The sequence below is a fragment of the Sus scrofa genome, chromosome 8 (genome assembly GCF_000003025.6).
Source record: "Sus scrofa isolate TJ Tabasco breed Duroc chromosome 8, Sscrofa11.1, whole genome shotgun sequence".
In the NCBI taxonomy this organism is placed as follows: Eukaryota; Metazoa; Chordata; class Mammalia; order Artiodactyla; family Suidae; genus Sus; species Sus scrofa.
In genome coordinates, this window is record NC_010450.4 from 37674725 (window position 1) to 37693887 (window position 19163).

A 19163-nucleotide genomic window follows, 5' to 3' on the forward strand; every position below is an offset into this window, starting at 1 on the left:
ACAGAAAATAAAATTGAAAAATCAATGACTAAAACTTTCTAAATCTAATGAGAAATATAAATTTGGACTTTAGAAGCTCAGCAGACCCAAAAAAGAATAAACTCAAAGACAATTATACTTAAACACAAAATAATCAACTAAATGGGGTTTATCTTGGGAAGCAAGACTATTTCAATGTCCAAAAAATAATAAAACGCATTACCAGCTTAACAACCAAAGAAAAGCTCCCATGATCAAAATAGTAGATTCAGAAAAAGCCTTTGATAAAATTCAAGTTTTTCATGATAAAAACTCTCAGGAAACTAAAAGGAGAATTTAAAGGCTCACCTGATTATTTCAGCCCTACCATGATACTCCTTCTTTAAGTCAACCATGATATGAAACATCACTTGCTGACAGAATTGTCTATCCCAGCATATTCACAGTTCATATCCATATTCAAAGACAGGGAGATTATCCAGGTATAATGAGTATGCCAGAGTAGTGGAAACTATCTTATAATTCTGCTTACCTTAACTAGCAATTAACAACAGGAAATCAATATTCTAAGACAATCCCTTCTAAATAGATCTAAAAGTAACAAAATATGTGCAAGATCTATGTAACAGAAATGTATTATAGAAATATATAATATAAACGTTGGTGAGAGAATTAGGAAAGACCTAATAAATGGAGAGATAAACCAAATTCATGGCTTGAAAGATTCCATATGATTAAGATATCACATTGCCATTTTCCTAAATTAACCCAGAGCCTTAACACAAATCCAATCAAATCTCTGCAGGATTTTTTGACAAGCTGATTCTAAAATTTAGGTAGAAAGGCAAAGTACTAAAACTGAAAAATAAGTTTTGAGCAAGAACACAGCTGAAAAACTCCTACCACCAAGACGTAAAGACTTACTGTAAAGCTATGATAATCAAGATAGCATGGTTTTGGTTAGGCGATAGACACAGATGAATGGAACAGGAAAAAGAGTCCAAAAATAGACCTACATGAATATGGTCAATTAACTTGACAAAGGTGCAAAAGCAATTTAATGGGGAAAGATCAGTCTTTTCAACAATGCTCCTAGAAAAAGTAGACATTGATTTGCAAGAAGAAAATACTTGACCTGTACTTCACACTTTATGCAAAAATTTAACTCACCATAGCTCATAATAAAATGAAAAGTATCAAAGTCTCAGAACAATTACAGGAGAAAATATTCATGCACATAAATAAGGCAGAGTTCTTATATGATACCAAAGCATGTTCCATACAAAAAAAGATTGATAAATTGATAAACTTGATCAAAATTAAAAATGTTTGCTCGGTGAAAGAAAATGAGAATGAAAAGACAAGTATAGGTTGGAAGAAAATATTTCCAAATCACATATTCACCAAAAGGCTTTCACCCAGAATATATAAAGAACTCTTAATTAAAATTCAACAGCAAGAAATACAACCCAAGAACAAAATGAGCAAAGGATATGAATGAACACTTCACTAAAGAAGATATGCCAATGGCAAAAAGCATGTTAAAAGATACTCACCTCTAGTTATTGAAGACATGTAAATTAAAATCAGAATGAGATACCTCTACAAACCTATTAAAATGGCTAACACAAAACCAACAATAAGAATCAAGCTGACAATACCAAGCACTGGTGAAATTGTGGAGCAACTGAAATTTATGCACATTGTTGATGTGAAAGCAAAATAATACAGTCACTCTGGAAAACAGCTGGGCAATTCTTACAAAATACTTAGCAAGCTAGGTATTTATCCTGGAGAAATTTGCTTACAAAAACCTTAAGCAAATGTTTGGTAATAATTTTCATAATTACTAAAAATTAGAAGCAACAATGTCCTTTAGGACCTTCGAGTGGAGACAGCAAGGAGGACAGAGCCAACCCGGGGGCCCCAGATCCTGGGGGCTACACAGGGTGAGGTTTGGGAAACACTGAGCTTGAGGTCCAGGCATGGATTAAAAGCAAATGTCCTTCAACAAGTGAATAAATGACCAAACTAGTGTACATCCATATAATGGAATATTACTAAATAATAAAAAGGAAAAACTATGGATACATGAAACAACATGGATGAATCTTAAAGGTATTATGCTAAATGAAAGAAGCCATTCTCAAAAGATAACATGATTCTATTTACATGACATTCTGGAAAGGCATGAAGGAAGGTTTGGAGAACAGATCAGTGGTTTCCAGGGGTTTGGGGTGATAACATGGTGTGACCACAAAGGTCAACATAAGGACATGTTTTGGGTGATAAAACTTTTCTGTATCCTGATTGTGTTGGGGGTTACATGAATCTACGCACGTGTTAAAACTCACAGAACTATCCACAAGAAAAAAGCGAATTTTATTGTGTAAATTCAGAAGTAAAAAAATTAAAAGTAAGGTTTTGTTTTTTGCTTTTTAGGGTCAGAATTGCAGCATATGGAAGTTGCAGGCTAGGGGTCTAATCGGAGCTATAGCCACCAGCCTATGCCACAGCCACAGCAACGAGGGATCCAAGCTGTGTCTGTGACCTACACCACAGCTCACGGCAACACTGGGTCTTTAACCCACTGAGTGAGGCCAGGGATTGAACCTGTGTCCTAATAGATACTAGACAGGTTCGCTACCCCTGAGCCATGATGGGAAATCCAAAAGTAAGATTCTTATCATGGGAACATATATTTACATGCTAATATAAACTAAAAAATAATATCAGCTTATTTCTGTTAGAAATCACTCTAATTTGGCCAATTTGTTTGATATTGAAGATTGGCTTTTTACCAATTAGGTAAATTCTTTTATTTGTTTGTTTGTTTTGTCTTTTCTAGGGCTGCACCTCTGGCATATGGAGGTTCCCAGGCTAGGGGTCGAATTGGAGCTGTTGCTGCTACCTACACCAGAGCCACAGCAACGTGGGATCCGAACCGTGTCTGCGACCTACACCACAGCTCACTTGAGCAAGGCCAGGGATCGAACCCGCAACCTCATGGTTCCTAGTCGGATTCGTTAACCACTGACCCCTGAGGGGAACTCTGGTAAATTCTATAGATACTGAATGAACCAAATTAATAGCTCCAAAGTTTTGAGATATGGTATCTCAAAGCATATGGTAGTACGAAATGATTTTCATCAAAAATATTACATTAGTTGGAGTCCCCTTGTGGTGCAGTAGGTTAAGCATCCAGTATTTGGGTTTGGGGTGCTGCTATGGTGTGAGTTCAATCCCTGGCCAGGGAACTCCTGTATGCATTGGGTATAGCCCCAAAAAACTACATTAGCAAAGATTTAAATTAATAATATTTCAGTTTCCCAATTCTTTCTGAATATACAGGTAGGGTTAAACAAAGTGACTTTAAATGAAAGAGTAACAAATAGACATTTGATAAATCCTCGTAAAATTCTCAGAAATTGAGACGGTGAAGACTCTAATGTCTGGATAATAAATTCATGTCCAAGTAGGCTGCTTTCCAACTCTATGCTTTCAAACATGGAAGGAGAACCTAATCAAGCTGTCCTCTAATCATTAAAAATAATTTAATAATAGATTATCACTATGTGCCTTTTGACATTAAACTGCAAGGTTGTTCAAATAATTGAAGGTCATGTTCTATGCGCTTTTGATTTTCCCATATACTTAATTATGTGAATAAGTTTTCAAGGCACTACAATCCAGAAGAGAAAAAAAATCAGAATAGAATTGATGCCTAACTCTGTTCTACTCTACGATGAAACAGTTTTAAAAGAAAAGAAACCATCCCCTCTAACACATCAAGAGATGAATTTCTGGAGTTCCCACCCTGGCTCATTGGAAATGAATCTGACTAGCATCCATGAGGACACACTTTTAATCCCTGGGCTCGCTAAGTGGGTTAAGGATCTGGGTTGTAAGAGCTGTGGTGTAGGTCGCAAACACAGCTCGGATCCCATGTTGCTGTGGCTGTGGCATAAGCCAGCAGCTACAGCTCCGATTCAACCCCTAGCCTGGGAACCTCCAGATGCTGTGAGTGTGGCCCTAGAAAGACAAAAAAAAAAAAAAAAAGAGAGAGAGAAAGAGGGAGAGAGATGAATTTCCAACCAATGTCACATTTAAGTTTAGTAATTATTTATAAATACTTATAATAAGAAACAGTAGCTATGATAAATTAATTTTTAAAATGCTAACAGTACCATGAGTGAAGGGAAGTTTTTCACAAATAATTCTAAGGGCTCTTTGGTGGCTCAGAGAGGTTAAGAATCTGGCGTTGTCACTGCTGTGGTTCTGGCTACCACTATGGCATGGGTTCAGTCCCTGACCTGGAAACTTCTGCATGCTGCAGGCACGGCCAAAAAAAATATAATAATGATGATGATGATAATTATAATTTCCATTTCTAGATATAGTTTTGTTCTAGAGATGTAAACAATTATAAGCATTAAAAAGGGAGCACATCATTAGGAAATTCTGTAAGAGAAGGGAAATAGAAATAAGAATTCAGGGAGAAAGAGGAACTATGTAATATTTATACAATGTTAAAAGAAGAGCTTGTGGAAGTCCCTGTGTGGCACAGTGGGTTAAGGATCTGGCATTGCCACAATGGCACAGGCTGCAACTGCAGCACGGGTTCCCTCCCTGGCCCAGGAACTTCCACATGCCACAGGTGCAGCCAAAAAAAAAAAAAAAAGAGCTTGTAATTTTTGAATAGTTGTGAGTACCAAGTCACTACAGTTTTAAATTCCACTGGAATTCCCCTGTGGCACAGTGGGATTGGCGGTATCGCTGAAGTGTCAGGACTCAGGTTCGATCCCCAGCTGGTAGCCCGGAACAGAGGGTTAAAAGGATCTGGTGTTGCTGCAGCTGCAGTGTGGATTACAACTGCAGCTCAGATCTGATCCCTGGCCGGGGGACTCCATATATCACAAGGCAGCCAAAAAAAAAAAGAGAAAAAAAATTCAACTGGACACATTTAAAAGAATAACATAACAGTTTCACTTAAAATGTTGATTATTATAATATCCTTTAGATTGTATTGTCAACAACTCCACTCATGATTTAAAGTTTTTAGATATTAACTTAAAATTGTGCAAAGGGTATATAAATTTTGAAACTCCTTTCAAGGCCCCGCAATCAAATACTATCATATTGCCTCCTCGGTTAAGAATTTAGCTCATTTAAAAAAAAAAAAAAGAATTTAGTTCATTCTGTTTAAATGTGTTCAGGGGTTCAGACACAAAATAAACATATGGGTTGAGCAGATGAAAATGGAGATTGAGATTACTTCCCAATTGCCGAGCTCAATGGAAATGAAGTTATGAAGATTGCAATGCTATTTGGCATAATGAAGTTGCAATTTCAGAAGAGATTTTGATGTGAGGATTCTGACTCACACATTAGTTTCAGTGGGTGGCCAAGAGTGTAGAGTTTAAGCTCTAGGATGTCTGGATTACTAGGAAATTGCCTCATCACTGTAGCTCAGTTTTGAGAATTGATTGGGCTTAAGGAGTTATGTCCACCCAAAGGACATAGTATCCAACCCTGGAAACTTGGGGTTTTGAAATAGAACTAAGACAATATCTTCATTATATGAAAAAACAAAACCAGCCAGCAATTTTTTCCAACTACCTGATTCTATAAAGATGTAGCTGCTGTGATTAAACTGACCACCATGTGTGCTGAGACCAGCTCAGCAGGATGGGGCTGAAGAACAGGTGCTGTGGAACTTAAGGAAAAAAGTTAACATAAAACAAGACACAGAGACAGTAAAGGTGGGAACCAGGGGACTCAAGGTCTCAGGGACCAAGAGCCCTGCCTCAAGAAACCACACTGCTTTTATTGTGCTCTTTAGATGAGACTAAGTCAGGAGGGGCTATGGGTGGATGATATAGGGTTTGTTTACTATTTTATAAGTTCTTTTACTATTTTAAAAGTCACTTAGCTGGTAAAAAATTAAGCTTTTACTCTGACCTTTAGGCACAGAACAGTCTTTGTTCTTAAGCTTAAGTCATTTACCAGCACTGTGACTATTTTTCAAGCAGGAAGATTGGATAAAGTAAAGCAGGAAGATGGGATAAAATAAAGAAGGACAAGATGGAATTTTCAAAGAAACATGTCTGTGCCCAACACATGGGGATATAAAGCTAGAGATGGAATTAAAAGAGATGATGTTTTGAATTATCCAGGGTGTGAATTACCAGCATTCTCTCTGGAGTGGCCAGACTGATTATGAACCAAAATTGGCATAGAGCTCTGAATTTTTGGTTATATATATTGGAAAAAAGCAGGCTTTTGTTGCTCTAAATTCCTGCATTTTACTGTAATCTATAGGACCACAAATGTGACTCTCTGATGGCAAGCCACAATACTGAACGAAATGTGAATGCGCTTGCTCTGCAGCCACTGAACAAAATAATATTCTAGGAGAAGCACAGGGATCCACCTGTGATTGGGGGTTTCTGAGTTATCAACCTCTAAGCCAGGCAGCTAACTTGGAAAGAGATGAAGAAGAATGAATGCAGGTGAGGACAGGAAACCTCTACATTTCAGTTTTAGGAACCACTGCGCCTTCACGTGCAAACCCGTATCTGGCAGAGAAGAGAAACCTAATCTCAAATGCTCTATAAAGAAGAATGACTGAGCCCAAAGAGAACAGGTAGTATTTTGGCTTAACCAGAAATCTGTTTTGTTTGGCACTGCCTCTTTATGCTGGGCATGCAGAAGAATGAAGTCAAAACAACGGTGACACTCACAGAAAAACAATGGAAATCCACAAGACCATATCTCATGGTTCCCAGATGGAATGAAGTTGTTAGGGTCTTTAAATGATTTTAAAAACCTTCAAGTTTCTATCACAGCCAAACGAAATTCATGTACCAGTCCAGTTGATCATGCAGTTACTAAGAGTTCTTTGATGTCCTTAGCTCTATAATGGCCCAAATAACTACAGCAACAATGATAGCTATAGCTTCTCTTGCTTACCTTATCCTCTCCCTAACACGTGATACATGACAGTCCTACAGGCAGGTGCTTAAATGTAGTGAGAGGGCATCTCTGGGGGAAGAGCACTGACGGTTGAGGAGCTGGAGCCTAAACAGCAAAAAAGCAAGTATTCAGAGAGAAGTGAGAGAGGTGATGGGAGGCAGGTAATGAAAGGCAGGATGTCGACCTTGCACAACTCCAGGAGGCACTTGTTTACTTTGAATTCTGTGTGACTGGTGCTCCCCGGGAGTTGTATGATAACAATAATACCAATGAGGACCCGGAAGGTTGTAAGGATGGTGGCGATTATGAAACTGACACGCTACTCTAATGAGGCACCTTTTTATTTATTTATTTTAATTTAGGGCCATGCCTGTGGCATATGGAAGTTCCCAGGCTAGGGGCCAAATCAGAGCTGTAGCTGCCAGCCTACACCACAGCCACAGCAACACCAGAGCTGAGCTGCATCTGCTATCTACACCACAGCTCACGGCAACACCAGATCCTTAACCCACTGAGCGAGGCCAGGGATTGAACCTGCATCCTCGTGGATACTAGTTGGGTTCATTACCAGTGATCTACAGTGGGAATTCTGGATGGTGGCTTTTATATTGAAGGGGATGGAAAATCTTGGAAAGGAGAGATGTGAATGTTTAAAAAAAAAATCCCTTTTGTGCTGAATGGAGAAGTCTCCAGGAAGACAGCAAGGACTGGTAAGAAGCTGGAAGGAGAATCCAGGTAGGAGCTGAGGGAACTTGAGCCAGGTCGTGTTTGTGGAGGTGGTGAGCCTTCGTTGCATTCTGCTTATAAGTAAGGTTTCTGATAGGTCGGACATGGCACAGGAGAGAAAGAGAAGAGCCAAGGATGACCCAAGGCTTTGGGCTGGAAGAATGAAGTTGTTATTTATGAAGAGGGGGAGGGCTGGTGGAGGAGCAGGGGGCAATACCAGATCAGGGAAGTACCTGTTATGTTCATCACACCTCGTAGACACTCAAGTGGAAATAACTAAAGGGCTGTGTGTGTGTGCGCATGCGTGTGCACCGTAAGCATGCTATGCATGCAGGTCCAGAAGCTGTGCAGGATTGAGACCCACATTGGTGGCTGCCAGTGCCTGGTGGTATTCTGGGCCATGGGCCTGAGTTGGATCACCCAAAAAGGAGAGCTCCAAGGATGGGGCCCTGCGGCACTCCAGTGTTGAGAGATGAGAGAAATGAAGAGAAAACATTAAAGAAGGCCAAAACTCAGGGGTCAGAGTAGAAGGGAAACCTACCTGGAAGCCTAGAGAGTTTATCTTGGGAGGAGAGAGTGATTAACTGTGGCAAACGCTACAAGAGGTCAGGTCAGAGGAAAACTGAGAACTTCCCATGGAAGTTAGCAACAGGGAGGGAAATCCCTGGAGACTTGGGGAAATGCAGTTTTGCTTGAAAGGTGGAAACAAAAACACTAGAGTATGGCTTGGAAGCTTGAGGGAGTGGAATAAAATTTGGGGTAGATACAGATGTAAGAGCCATCAGTACTTAGGTGGCCACAAGTATGAAGTCTCACAGAGAAAATGTAGAGAGTGTTGAGAAAAGAGGGTTGAGACTGGAGGAAAGAGGGGTGAGACTGGATGTTTAAGGGGTCAGTAGAGGAAGAGAAGAGACTGGAGTGTGGCTAGAGTGATGGGACATAGACCCAAACTGAGCCATGAAACAAAAGGCAAAAGCTACAGAGAAAGGAGAAATCTGCAGGGACAAAAGCCTGCCACTGCAGCAGGCAGTCAAGATTTCACCTTCTTCCTCCACAACCCCATGTCTCTGCTCTTGTAGGACAGAGTACTTATGGGGTGTGGGGAATCCTACCCACTGCAAAGGCTAAAGGATGGAAGGGCATCCCCAGCTACCTCACCCCTCTAGTGGGGTAATTCTGAGCTACATGTTGTACACTCTTGCCCAGATTTCCCCATGAGATTAAGCTCCAGTTGCCCACTAAGGTAGCTGGATTCTTTTTTATTTTGTCTTTTTAGGGCCACACCAGCCACATATGGAAGTTCTTAGGCTAGAGATGGATTCAGAGCTGCAGCTACCAGCCTATACACCACAGCCACAGCAATGGGGGATCCAAGGTGTGACTGCGACCCATGCCACAGCCCAATGCTGGATCCTTAACCCAATGAGCAAGGCCAGGGATTGAACCTGTGTCCTCATGGACACTAGTCAGGTTTGTTACTGCAGAGCCATGACAGGAACTCCCAGGTAGCTGGGTAGCTGGACCCATAATTTACCCTTAGTGGCCACTTTCCCTTCCTTGAATCACTGTCCCACTCCTCTGCTCATCCATGCCTCTCCCAAATATATGATCTGTATTCTAATCCTTGTCTCAGGCTCTGCCTCTGTGCTTCTGTGTCTATCCCTCCACTGGTCTAAGAGCTCCTTAAAAAAGTATGCATGCCTTTTTTCCTTTCCACTTCCTGATGAATGGCCTGGTACCTACAATATGCTTCTAAATGTCTATTAGACTGAAATGTTTACATTTGCATCATACATAATGGCTTCCATTTTTTCAAGTATGTCATCTCATTTAGCCCACAAAACAGTTCTATGGCCCAGGTATCATTATTCTTATTCTAAAGCTGAGGAAAGAGAAGTGAAAAGGGTTTAAGAAACTTGCTCAAAACCACACAGTTATTAAATAAGACAGCCAGGATTTGAAGACAAATCTTCAGATCTAACTTTGATGCCCTTAAAAGAAGCCTCTACACATGGAAGAAAGAAAATGTTTTTATAACTTAAATTTTAAATAATTTAAAATTACAAGTGTAGGATTTTGAAATTATAGGAAAACCTTATTATCTGACTATTCATTGTAATGAGAAGGGCATAGCTAGTTTTTAGTAACTCTACCATGCAATTTATAATCATCTATGGTAAAATATTGAGACCAAGTACATCAAAAAAATAGCATTGCATTATTTCTCCTACGTGAACTCCCAATTCAATAGGGGAAGCTCAGAGTATATGTTTTTACAAAGATCTCAAAACTACAATTTTGCTGCTAACACACTGAAGTGGTTGCTCTCAGCAACCAGAGCTCCAAAAGCAAATAAGATACTAGGAAAGGAAGAGGAAAAGGATAAATAGCTGCAGTTCTTTCATGTCAGGGGAGATCTCTTTAGGCCCACAGAAATACTATTTAAAAACTACTTTCCATATACAATTACAGACAAGGTAAAATAAAGGATTAGTGAGAAAGCCTGGAATGATTGATGGACCTTGACCTTTAGCCCTCTGAGTTCTCACAACTCAACTATGGAAACACACACAACTGTTTATTTTAAAACCTCTGAAGCACAGTTCCCACCGCATTATCACGTTAGCACGTTATTTTCTTTACAGGGCCTGGCATCAATAAGATGGACAGGATAAGGGAACTGTGTATCCTTCTAGATGAGAACAAATTACCTTCAGAGTTATGACTGATTGCAAGGATGCTGAGAGAAGACGAAGGGAATTTACAGAGGAGGCTTTGGGAGAAGCAGCTGTTACACGTTGTGAGTTTTGGCTCGACCTGGCCTAAAAAGCTATTTTGAAAGTCCTTATGAGAAGGGGGCTGGAACAGGGGGTAGCATTCAAGGATTAACAATCAAATCCCAAGATGGTCCCAGGAGAGTGGACTATTGGGTAGAAGATAGAGCCTGGAGGACTGATTTTCAGTAACCTTGGAGGGATCTTCCTGAACGTCAGTTTCTTAATTTAGAAAATGAAGATGATAATACCTCCGAGATTTGCTCTGGAAGCAAAGTGAGCTCACATCTGTGAAAGCTCTCAGCGAAGGAGAACGGGGTCTGTCATATTTTAAAAGGGGGATAGTTGCTGTTTTCTTGGGGCAAGCGATTTGATAAGTTGGCAGGAGATGCCTGAGATGGGAGTCAGCTTTTTTTTTTTTCTCGTCGTTTTGCTATTTCTTGGGCCGCTCCAGAGGCATATGGAGGTTCCTAGGCTAGGGGTCTAATCAGAGCTGTAGCCACTGGCCTAGCCAGAGCCACAGCAACACGGGATCCAAGCCGCATCTGCAACCTATACCACAGCTCATGGCAACATCGGATCGTTAACCCACTGAGCAAGGGCAGGGACCGAACCCGCAAGCTCATGGTTCCTAGTCGGATTCGTTAGCCACTGCGCCACGACGGGAACTCCGGGAGTCAACTTTTAATCATCATTTGTTTCGTGGGCTAGGTAGGCACCCAATGCCACCCAAGGTTCACGGTGTTGATGTCAATCCCAAACCACCTCCTTGCCTCCTCTGTGCCCAGTGGGACCCTTCCTCTTTCAAATACTCAGAATTCCCATATGTAAGTGGCTCTACTTCTATCCCATTATCATTTAACTTGTGTTCCTTTTTTTTTTTTTTTTTTTTTTTTTTTAAGGCCACACTCTCGGCACATGGAAATTCCTGGGCTAGGGCTCAAAAGTGAGCTGCAGCTGCCAGCCTATGCCACAGCCATGGCAACGCGGAACCTGAGACTCATCTGCAACCTGTGCCACAGCTTGCGGCAACACCGGAACCTTAAGCCACTAAGCAAGGCCAGGGATCAAACCCACATCCTCATGGACACTAGTCAGGTTCTTAACCTGCTGAGTCACAATGGAAACTTCTTTTTTGGTCATGCCCATGGCAAGCAGAAGTTCTTGGGCCAGGGATCAAACCCACACCACAGCTGTAACCAGAGCCACAGCAGTGACAATGCCAGATCCCTAACCCATTGTGCCACAAGGGAATTTCCTAACCTGTGCTCCTTTATAGCTTTTGTGTGACAGCATCTTTGGATGGAGTGACTAGTGTTCTTTTTACATTGTTTTTTCACATATGGGTACACCAGATTATGCTTAACACACATTAAAGGTAGGAAGCATAATAATAATAATAATAATGTTGCAAAAATTGTATTGTCTTGCAAAATATCAAACCCAAACCAGAGTTTCTCAAAAGCCACACACTGGAGTTCCCGTCGTGGCGCAGTGGTTAACGAATCCGACTAGGAACCATGAGCTTGCAGGTTCGGTCCCTGCCCTTGCTCAGTGGGTTAACGATCCGATGTTGCCATGAGCTGTGGTATAGGTTGCAGATGCGGCTCAGATCCTGCATTGCTGTGGCTCTGGCGTAGGCCGGTGGCTACAGCTCCGATTCAACTCCTAGCCTGGGAACCTTCATATGCCGCAGGAAGCAGCCCTAGAAAAGGCAAAAAGACAAAAAAAAAAAAAAAAAAAAAAAAAAAGCCACACTATTGACATTTGGGGCTACATAGTCTTTTGCTGTGGGAGCTGCCCTCTGCATTGCATGATATTTAACAGCAAGTGGGTCTCTACCTGCTAAATGTCAGTAACAATTCTTTCTGTCCTGAGTTGTGACAAGCAAAATGTCTATAGACATTGCCAAATGTTGTTTTCAGGTAGGTTGCAAAATTACCTCTGATTGAGGACGACCACACTAGCTGGGTATAAAATACAATTATGGTCACTATAATTACTTTTATTCTTTTCAGATCACCTGGGATAATGTTCAGAACTAAGCAGGTACTTAGTGACTAGTTACCAAATAAATGAAAAAATGAGAAGAGGATTTCAGTAGTTATATTTATAACTGACCCTATAGTATAAACTCTTATATGATTAAGATGATATTATGTAATTCATATTTTTCTAGCACCACATATTCTTAGTACCTTTATAAATTTTTAATAACTATGTGTATGTATGCTAGAAATAATATTCTTATGCATAGACAAAGATCACAGCTCACTGTAGTTTTCTCACTGGCACATGACCTATGAATATATCTATGATGCTAGTGAGCATCCTGTTTGTCCATCAAGCATGAAACAGAAAAATTATTTTAAATTCTAGGAAAATAGTGCATCAAAAGTTAATTTTCCTTCCTTTTTTTTTTTTTTTTTTTTTTTTGCAGGATGTGGAAGTTCCCAGGCTAGGGGTCGAATCAGAGTTGCCACCGCTGGCCTACACCACAGCCACAACAACTCGGGATCCGAATTGAATCTGTGAGCTCCCATATGTCAATTTGCAAACCCATTTTGAGAGGATTAATCCTACACGGGGAAGAGTAGTATGATGAAGAATTGTAAGGAGTTCCCGTCATAGCTCAGTGGAAATAAATCTGACTAGTATCCATGGGGACGCAGGTTTGATCCCTGGCCTTGCTCACTGGGTTAAGGATCCAGCATTGCCATGAGCTGTGGTATAGTTTGCAAACATGGCTCAGATCTAGCATTGCTGTGGCAATGGTATAGGCTGGTGGCTACAGTTCCAATTCTACCCCTAGCCTGGGAACCTCCAAATGCCACAGTTACAGCCCTAAAAAGACCAAAAAAAAAAAAAAAATGTCAAAAGACTGACAAAAAGAGGATCCCAGATGAGTGTACTCTGGAAATCTCCGTTCTGTGAAAACATAAGGTTTTTTTTTTTTTAATACAAACATTTCCTTAATCTTCCAAGATCTTTTACAAAATCATCTATTTTTTCCCCAAGATTAGAAGAATTGTATTATTTTCTGATATTTGGGGAACCCACATGAACTATTAAAGGATACTGATGTTAGAGTTCCCATTGTGGCTCAGGGGGTTAAGAACCCGACTAGTATCCACAAGGATGCCAGTTTGATCCCTGGCCTTGCTCAGTGGGTTAAGGATCCAGCATTGCCATGAGCTATGGTGTAGGTCACAGACGCAACTCAGATCCTACATTGCTGTGGCTGCAGATGCAGCTCTAAAGAAGAAAAAAAAAAAAAAAAAAAAGAATACTGATGTTATTTTCATTTTTAAGAAATAATACTTTTGGCCCATCAGTGTTAAAAAAAAAAAAACTCTGAGAATGTTTTTGATTTTCAAATTTTCTCCATGATTTTTTAAATCCTCTATCAGTAGGCTACATTTCCAAATGACCGCTAATAAAGTGTTCTTATCAAAACAGGGGCAAATGTAGCTGAAAAAGAAAGGAATTGGCCAGCTTATCTTTCACATACGCTCACTCATCCTCCTGGTGGTTTATTGAAATATTCAGTCTTTTGGAGAGAATCCTAATTTAGCAGCAGACCTCTATTAAACAGTGCGTTAAAAAGACAGAAAAAAAAACCCGTCTAATTTTAGCTATGATATAATCACTTGTGAAGGTCAATGTCCCCCATCAAGTAAAACTAGAAAAGCCAGATAAAACACAAGAAACATCTGTTTAAAGGCCTCTGATGGTTGATGAGACTATATGAGTGGCTCTGATCCCAGGGAGCAGATAACTGCAGAAGAGCCTACATTCTCCGGATGCTTTTCCCCTTTGGACTTGCTAATTCCTGGCATGGTGCTAGAAGCTGAGCATCTGAACGCAGGGCCACTCCAAAGAGGCAGAGAAGCCAGTAGAGTTTTGCCAATCCCATGGGGATGGAGAGACAAAAATTAGCGTTTTGATGCTGCCAAAGGAGCAGGGTATTAAGAGGCCAAGGATGTAGTGGCAAAGGAGACGCAGAGAAGTGGGCCATGAGAGGATTTCCCCTCAAGGCATTTGCTAGAAAGAGCCAGAAGCTAAAGAGCGAGGCAGAAAACCTCCACCAGGCAAAGTGGAAATTCTGGCCATCCTGTTGCTCTGAGAAGAAACGTATGACAATTTGGGACTGCCAAAGGAGGTGCAGGAGGCACTGAACAGGGTGCAGGAGGGGCAGGATACAGTAAACCTGGGTTTCTCAGTAACCCACTGGAGAGGTGCACCCCCAGGATGGGACAAACCCAAGGTAGATAGAGCCTTACCGACACTGCCTTCTAAACACCAAGCAAAGTCAGCTCAGTCACGGACTGCATCAAGTTGGTCTTGAGGCAGGAGGTAGATGGGCTCCAGGGTAGATAGACATTGACAACTAGCCTCTTATTTACACTTCTTGAGGCAGGAGATAGGTACAGCTAGCCTCTTATGTACACTTCCTGAAAGAGGAAATAGGTGGGCTCTGGGATAAACATTTTCAACCAGCCACTTACCTACACTCCAAGATAGAAATAACAACAGGCACAAGGCAACTAACTGGTACTTGTCTCCTGTGAACTGTGAAACAATGGTCATGACAGGATCAAAAGAGGGGCTGGGCCCTGCTTGGGCAAAAGACCAAGAGGTCACAAACTCCCCATCCTCAGGGTCAGGGAGACCCCAACTATACTTGCAGAGAGACCCCAATGGCCAGAAAGGGAGGCTGTAATAGGTCTCGCTAAACTTCCCACCATGCTTTGTCTTGGAATCCACCTTGGCCAAAAGATGCACACTCCAATCAGAGGAGGGCCCTGGGTCTGGTCAGGTATGAAAAATAAAACAAGATAACTGACCAAAGGAAGACAAAGACAGAAGAACCATCCTGTAGAAATGATTTAAATCACCTCTCTGACACGCTCCCCATTGAGAGGGATGCCCACACCAGAACTCCTTTGGGTGTGTAAGGCTGCTTTGCTTCTGCCTTAGAGAAACAGACTACTTCTCTGTGTGCTCTCCCACATGCGGTACTATGTTTCTAACAATAAACTTTATACCTGTTTTTACGGTCTTTGCTCCTTGAAACGTTCTTGCTTTCAACAGGGGGCAAGAATCAGGGCAATTCTGCTTTCAACCTCGAGCTGCTCCAGTGGCTAGGATGCCTGGTTTTCATCCAGGCTGCCCAGGTTCAATTCCTGAGCAGAGAATTAAGATCTCGCTTCAAGCCACCACTCACTGATGTCTCTCTGAGATCAATCTGTTCCCACTCAACGTGCCTGCCCTTCAGGAGAGGATCTGCTGTCCTGCTATCATCAGCCAGCATCCCTCAGCTCCTTCAAGTTTAGCCTCAGCTGCAGAGAGCTGCCTCACTCAAGGGCACACCCTGCCCAGAAAGGATCCCATCCAGTGGCTGAGGGAGGTGGGGATATAAAGACCACTCCCCACCCCACCCCATCCCGCATCTTGCCCAACAGGAAACAACTCCCTCAGGCCATATGTGCCTCAGAGCTCCCCATGGATTTAGCCAGGGCTTTAATAGGCCTGGATCACATTTCAACTTCTACCTCTGCTCAGTCCTGCTTTCTCTCCCCTATTTACACAAGTGCTGATACTTCATAAATACCCTGTACAATAAACCCCATCTCAGTGACTGCTTCTGGAAAATCCAGCTTGTGACAGTTGCAAGAGTGGTCCAAGAAAGCAGGTGGTCTGATGGGGTTACTGATCTGGATCACTCACTCCTGGGATGGTAATGAAATTGGCATCATTTTTTTTTTCTTTTTCTTTTTTTTAAGGCCACATCCTTGGCATATGGAAGTTCCCAGCCTAAGGGTTGAATCGGAGATACAGCTACTGGACTATGCCACAGCCACAGCAATGGCAACACCAGATCCAAGCCACATCCTCGACCTACACTACAACTTGTGGCAATGCCAGATCCTTAACCCACTGAGCAAGGCCAGGGATGAGACCCACATCCTCATGGATACTGGTTGGATTTTTAACCCACTGAGCCACAACAAAAACTCTGAAGTTGCATCACTGATGGTAGGTGGAGACAGGGAATCCTGGCATAAGGGGATGGTCTCACGGTCAAAACCCTTATTAGATGTGAATTAGAATAGTCTGCTTATGGAAAGGAATGCACTAAATGGGGTATAACTTACCAAGTGTTTGAGGAATAACTATAAGAACAATGGATTGGATGGCTTACTGCCAAGTGTCCATGTCCTAGGAAAAGATTACTCAAAACTCCAGGCAATTATAACTCATCCAGAAGCCAAAGGGCATTCCTAGTAATTTAGAAAGAGGCTCTTACATATTGCAGGAAAGTCTAGAAAGCTGAGGGTCAGAAATCATTGATAATGTAGACCCATTAAAACTAAGATGTTCTTTCCCATAATAGACATTAATCAAAGAAAGGGAAAGTGAGCCACATAGGGGGAGATCTTTACAATGCATATGTCCAGCAGATGACTTCTATCCAGCATAAAGAACTACAAATCCAGAACAAAAAGATAGGCTACCCAATCTAAAAATGGACAAAATACCTGAACAGACACTTCACAGGAAGGGATATTTAAATAACCAAAACATTCTGAAAATTCAATCCAATTCACAAGGAAAGTGCAACTTAAAACTGCAAAGAGAAACCACAATACTCTCATCTTCTAAAATGAAAAAAGCTGGCAATACCAAGTGTTGGGGAGATTTTGGAGCAATTACAACTTTCACACACAGTTGGGAGGAATATAAATTGGCATGACCACTTTAAAAAAATTTTTTTTGCTAAACAGATATATAACCATGTTCCATCAAAGATGTGCACAAAAATAGTCATAGTGTCACTACTCACAGTAACTGGAAACAAATCAAATATCTGCCCACAACAAAACAGAAAAATATATTGTGGTTTAAAATAGAATACTAGCAAAAATAAGAATGAATGAACCACAAGAAGATGAAAGTACAGTGACTCTCTCAAACACAACGTTGAACAAATGAAGCTAGACACAAAAGGAATATTTTTTGTGAGATTCCATTGAGAGCAAGTTCAGAAGTTGGCAAAGTTACCTACAGTGATAAAGTCAGCACAGAGGACAGATACTGGAGGGAGGCTTAAGAGTGTTTCTGGGAGTTCCCGTTGTGGTGCAGTGGTTAACGAATCCGACTAGGAACCATGAGGTTGCAGGTTCGATCCCTGGTCTCGCTCAGTGGGTTAAGGATCCAGCGTTGCCATGAGCTATGGTGTAGGTTGCAGACGAGGCTCGGATCTGGCGTTGCTGTGGCCCACGGCTGCAGCTCCAAGTAGACTCCTAGTCTGAGAACCTCCATATGCTGCAGGAGCAGCCCAAGAAATGACAAAAAGACAAAAAAAAAAAAAAAAAAAAAAGTGTTTCTGGGATCCTGTTAATGAAACAAAGCAGGACACTGTGGGGCCCTCCAGGGTACAAATCCTTTCTGGGTTTCCCCTTTCTTATTGGCAAGAAATAGGCTTCATTCAGTCTCCTTGAGCTTCCCTCGGTTTTGAAGGGCAGATTCAAACAGTTGCTTATCAGAGAAATGAGTGAAGGCAGAGACAGAGGAAGAGCAGTTGAGAAACAATAGTGCAGGGTCCCGGTTCCCTCTTAAGAATACACATAACAAAATACCTTTGAGTTCTTCTATGGGAACTAAGGACCCTATCCAAGTGGAGGATGGTGGCTTCAGGCTGAGCACAAGAGTCATGGAACACTGCTCTGCTACCTCAAAACCAGCCAAACAGAAGAAAGTCTGCACACGGTGGAAGATAAGGAAGACTGACCATCCCCCCCAAACCCCCCAAATGATCCTCCCTTTGAAATCTTTCATGGTCAAGCAGAATCTTTGTAGTTAGTTTTTGGACACAAGTCCTTCTTTCCAGGTTGACAGCTTCCTGAGTAAAGCCCTCTTTCTCTTCTTCCCAGCACTTGTGTCTTAAATATTGGCATTTGAGCTGTGAGCAGCCAAACCTGAGTTGAGTAACATTAATATTCTTTTTTTTTTTTTTTGTCTTTTCTAGGGCCATACCTGCTGCACATGGAGATTCCCAGGCTAGGGGTCTAATCCAATCTGTAGCTGCCAGCCTACGCCAGAGCCACAGCAATGCCAGATCTGAGCCGAGTCTGCAACCTACACCCCAGCTCACGGCAATGCCGGATCCTTAACCCACTGAGCGAGGCCAGGGATCAAACGCACAACCTCGTGGTTCCCAGTCGGATTTGTTAACCACTGAGCCACAACAGGAACTCCACATTAATATTCTATTTCTTGATCTGGGTGCTGGTTATAAGGGTCCAGTTACTGTGTTAAAATTTTTTGAACTGTACACATTATTTGTATACTTCCTTAGATGAGCAGTATACCTCAATTAAAAACTTTTAAAAATGCAACAAAACACAGACACTTACATTGCTTTTCTTTTTCCTGCTGTGGTGAGAAGCAGATCCTGCTGATGTTGCTGCTTTCACTTTGGTTTCTAAACTGGGAGCACTTGAGGAAATCGGGCCAGGAGGCATTCACCATCCCCAGGACTGACTCACAGCCCTCTTTTGCAGCTTCACAGAAGGACCTACAGGGCAGGAGTCCATGACTAGAAGAAAAGAGAAAGGTGAAAAAATTAATGTTTTTACAGACTATTTCTCAATAAACCAAAGAAAAGTTGGCCACCAGTGCTGTAATGTTATCTTTTTGTGTGTG

The 19163-nt window shown here is 41.6% G+C and overlaps 1 protein-coding gene across 7 annotated transcripts in view; it reads right to left on the bottom strand.

The window, feature by feature from the left end:
* CORIN (corin, serine peptidase) overlaps positions 1 to 19163 on the bottom strand; it is a 280415-nt gene that overhangs the window by 143913 nt on the left and 117339 nt on the right. For all 7 annotated transcript variants that reach the window (XM_021100577.1, XM_021100574.1, XM_021100573.1 and 4 more), the window contains one exon: positions 18875 to 19056. In XM_021100577.1, the coding sequence (XP_020956236.1) occupies positions 18875 to 19056 (182 nt within the window). The remainder of the gene's footprint in view (positions 1 to 18874; positions 19057 to 19163) is intronic.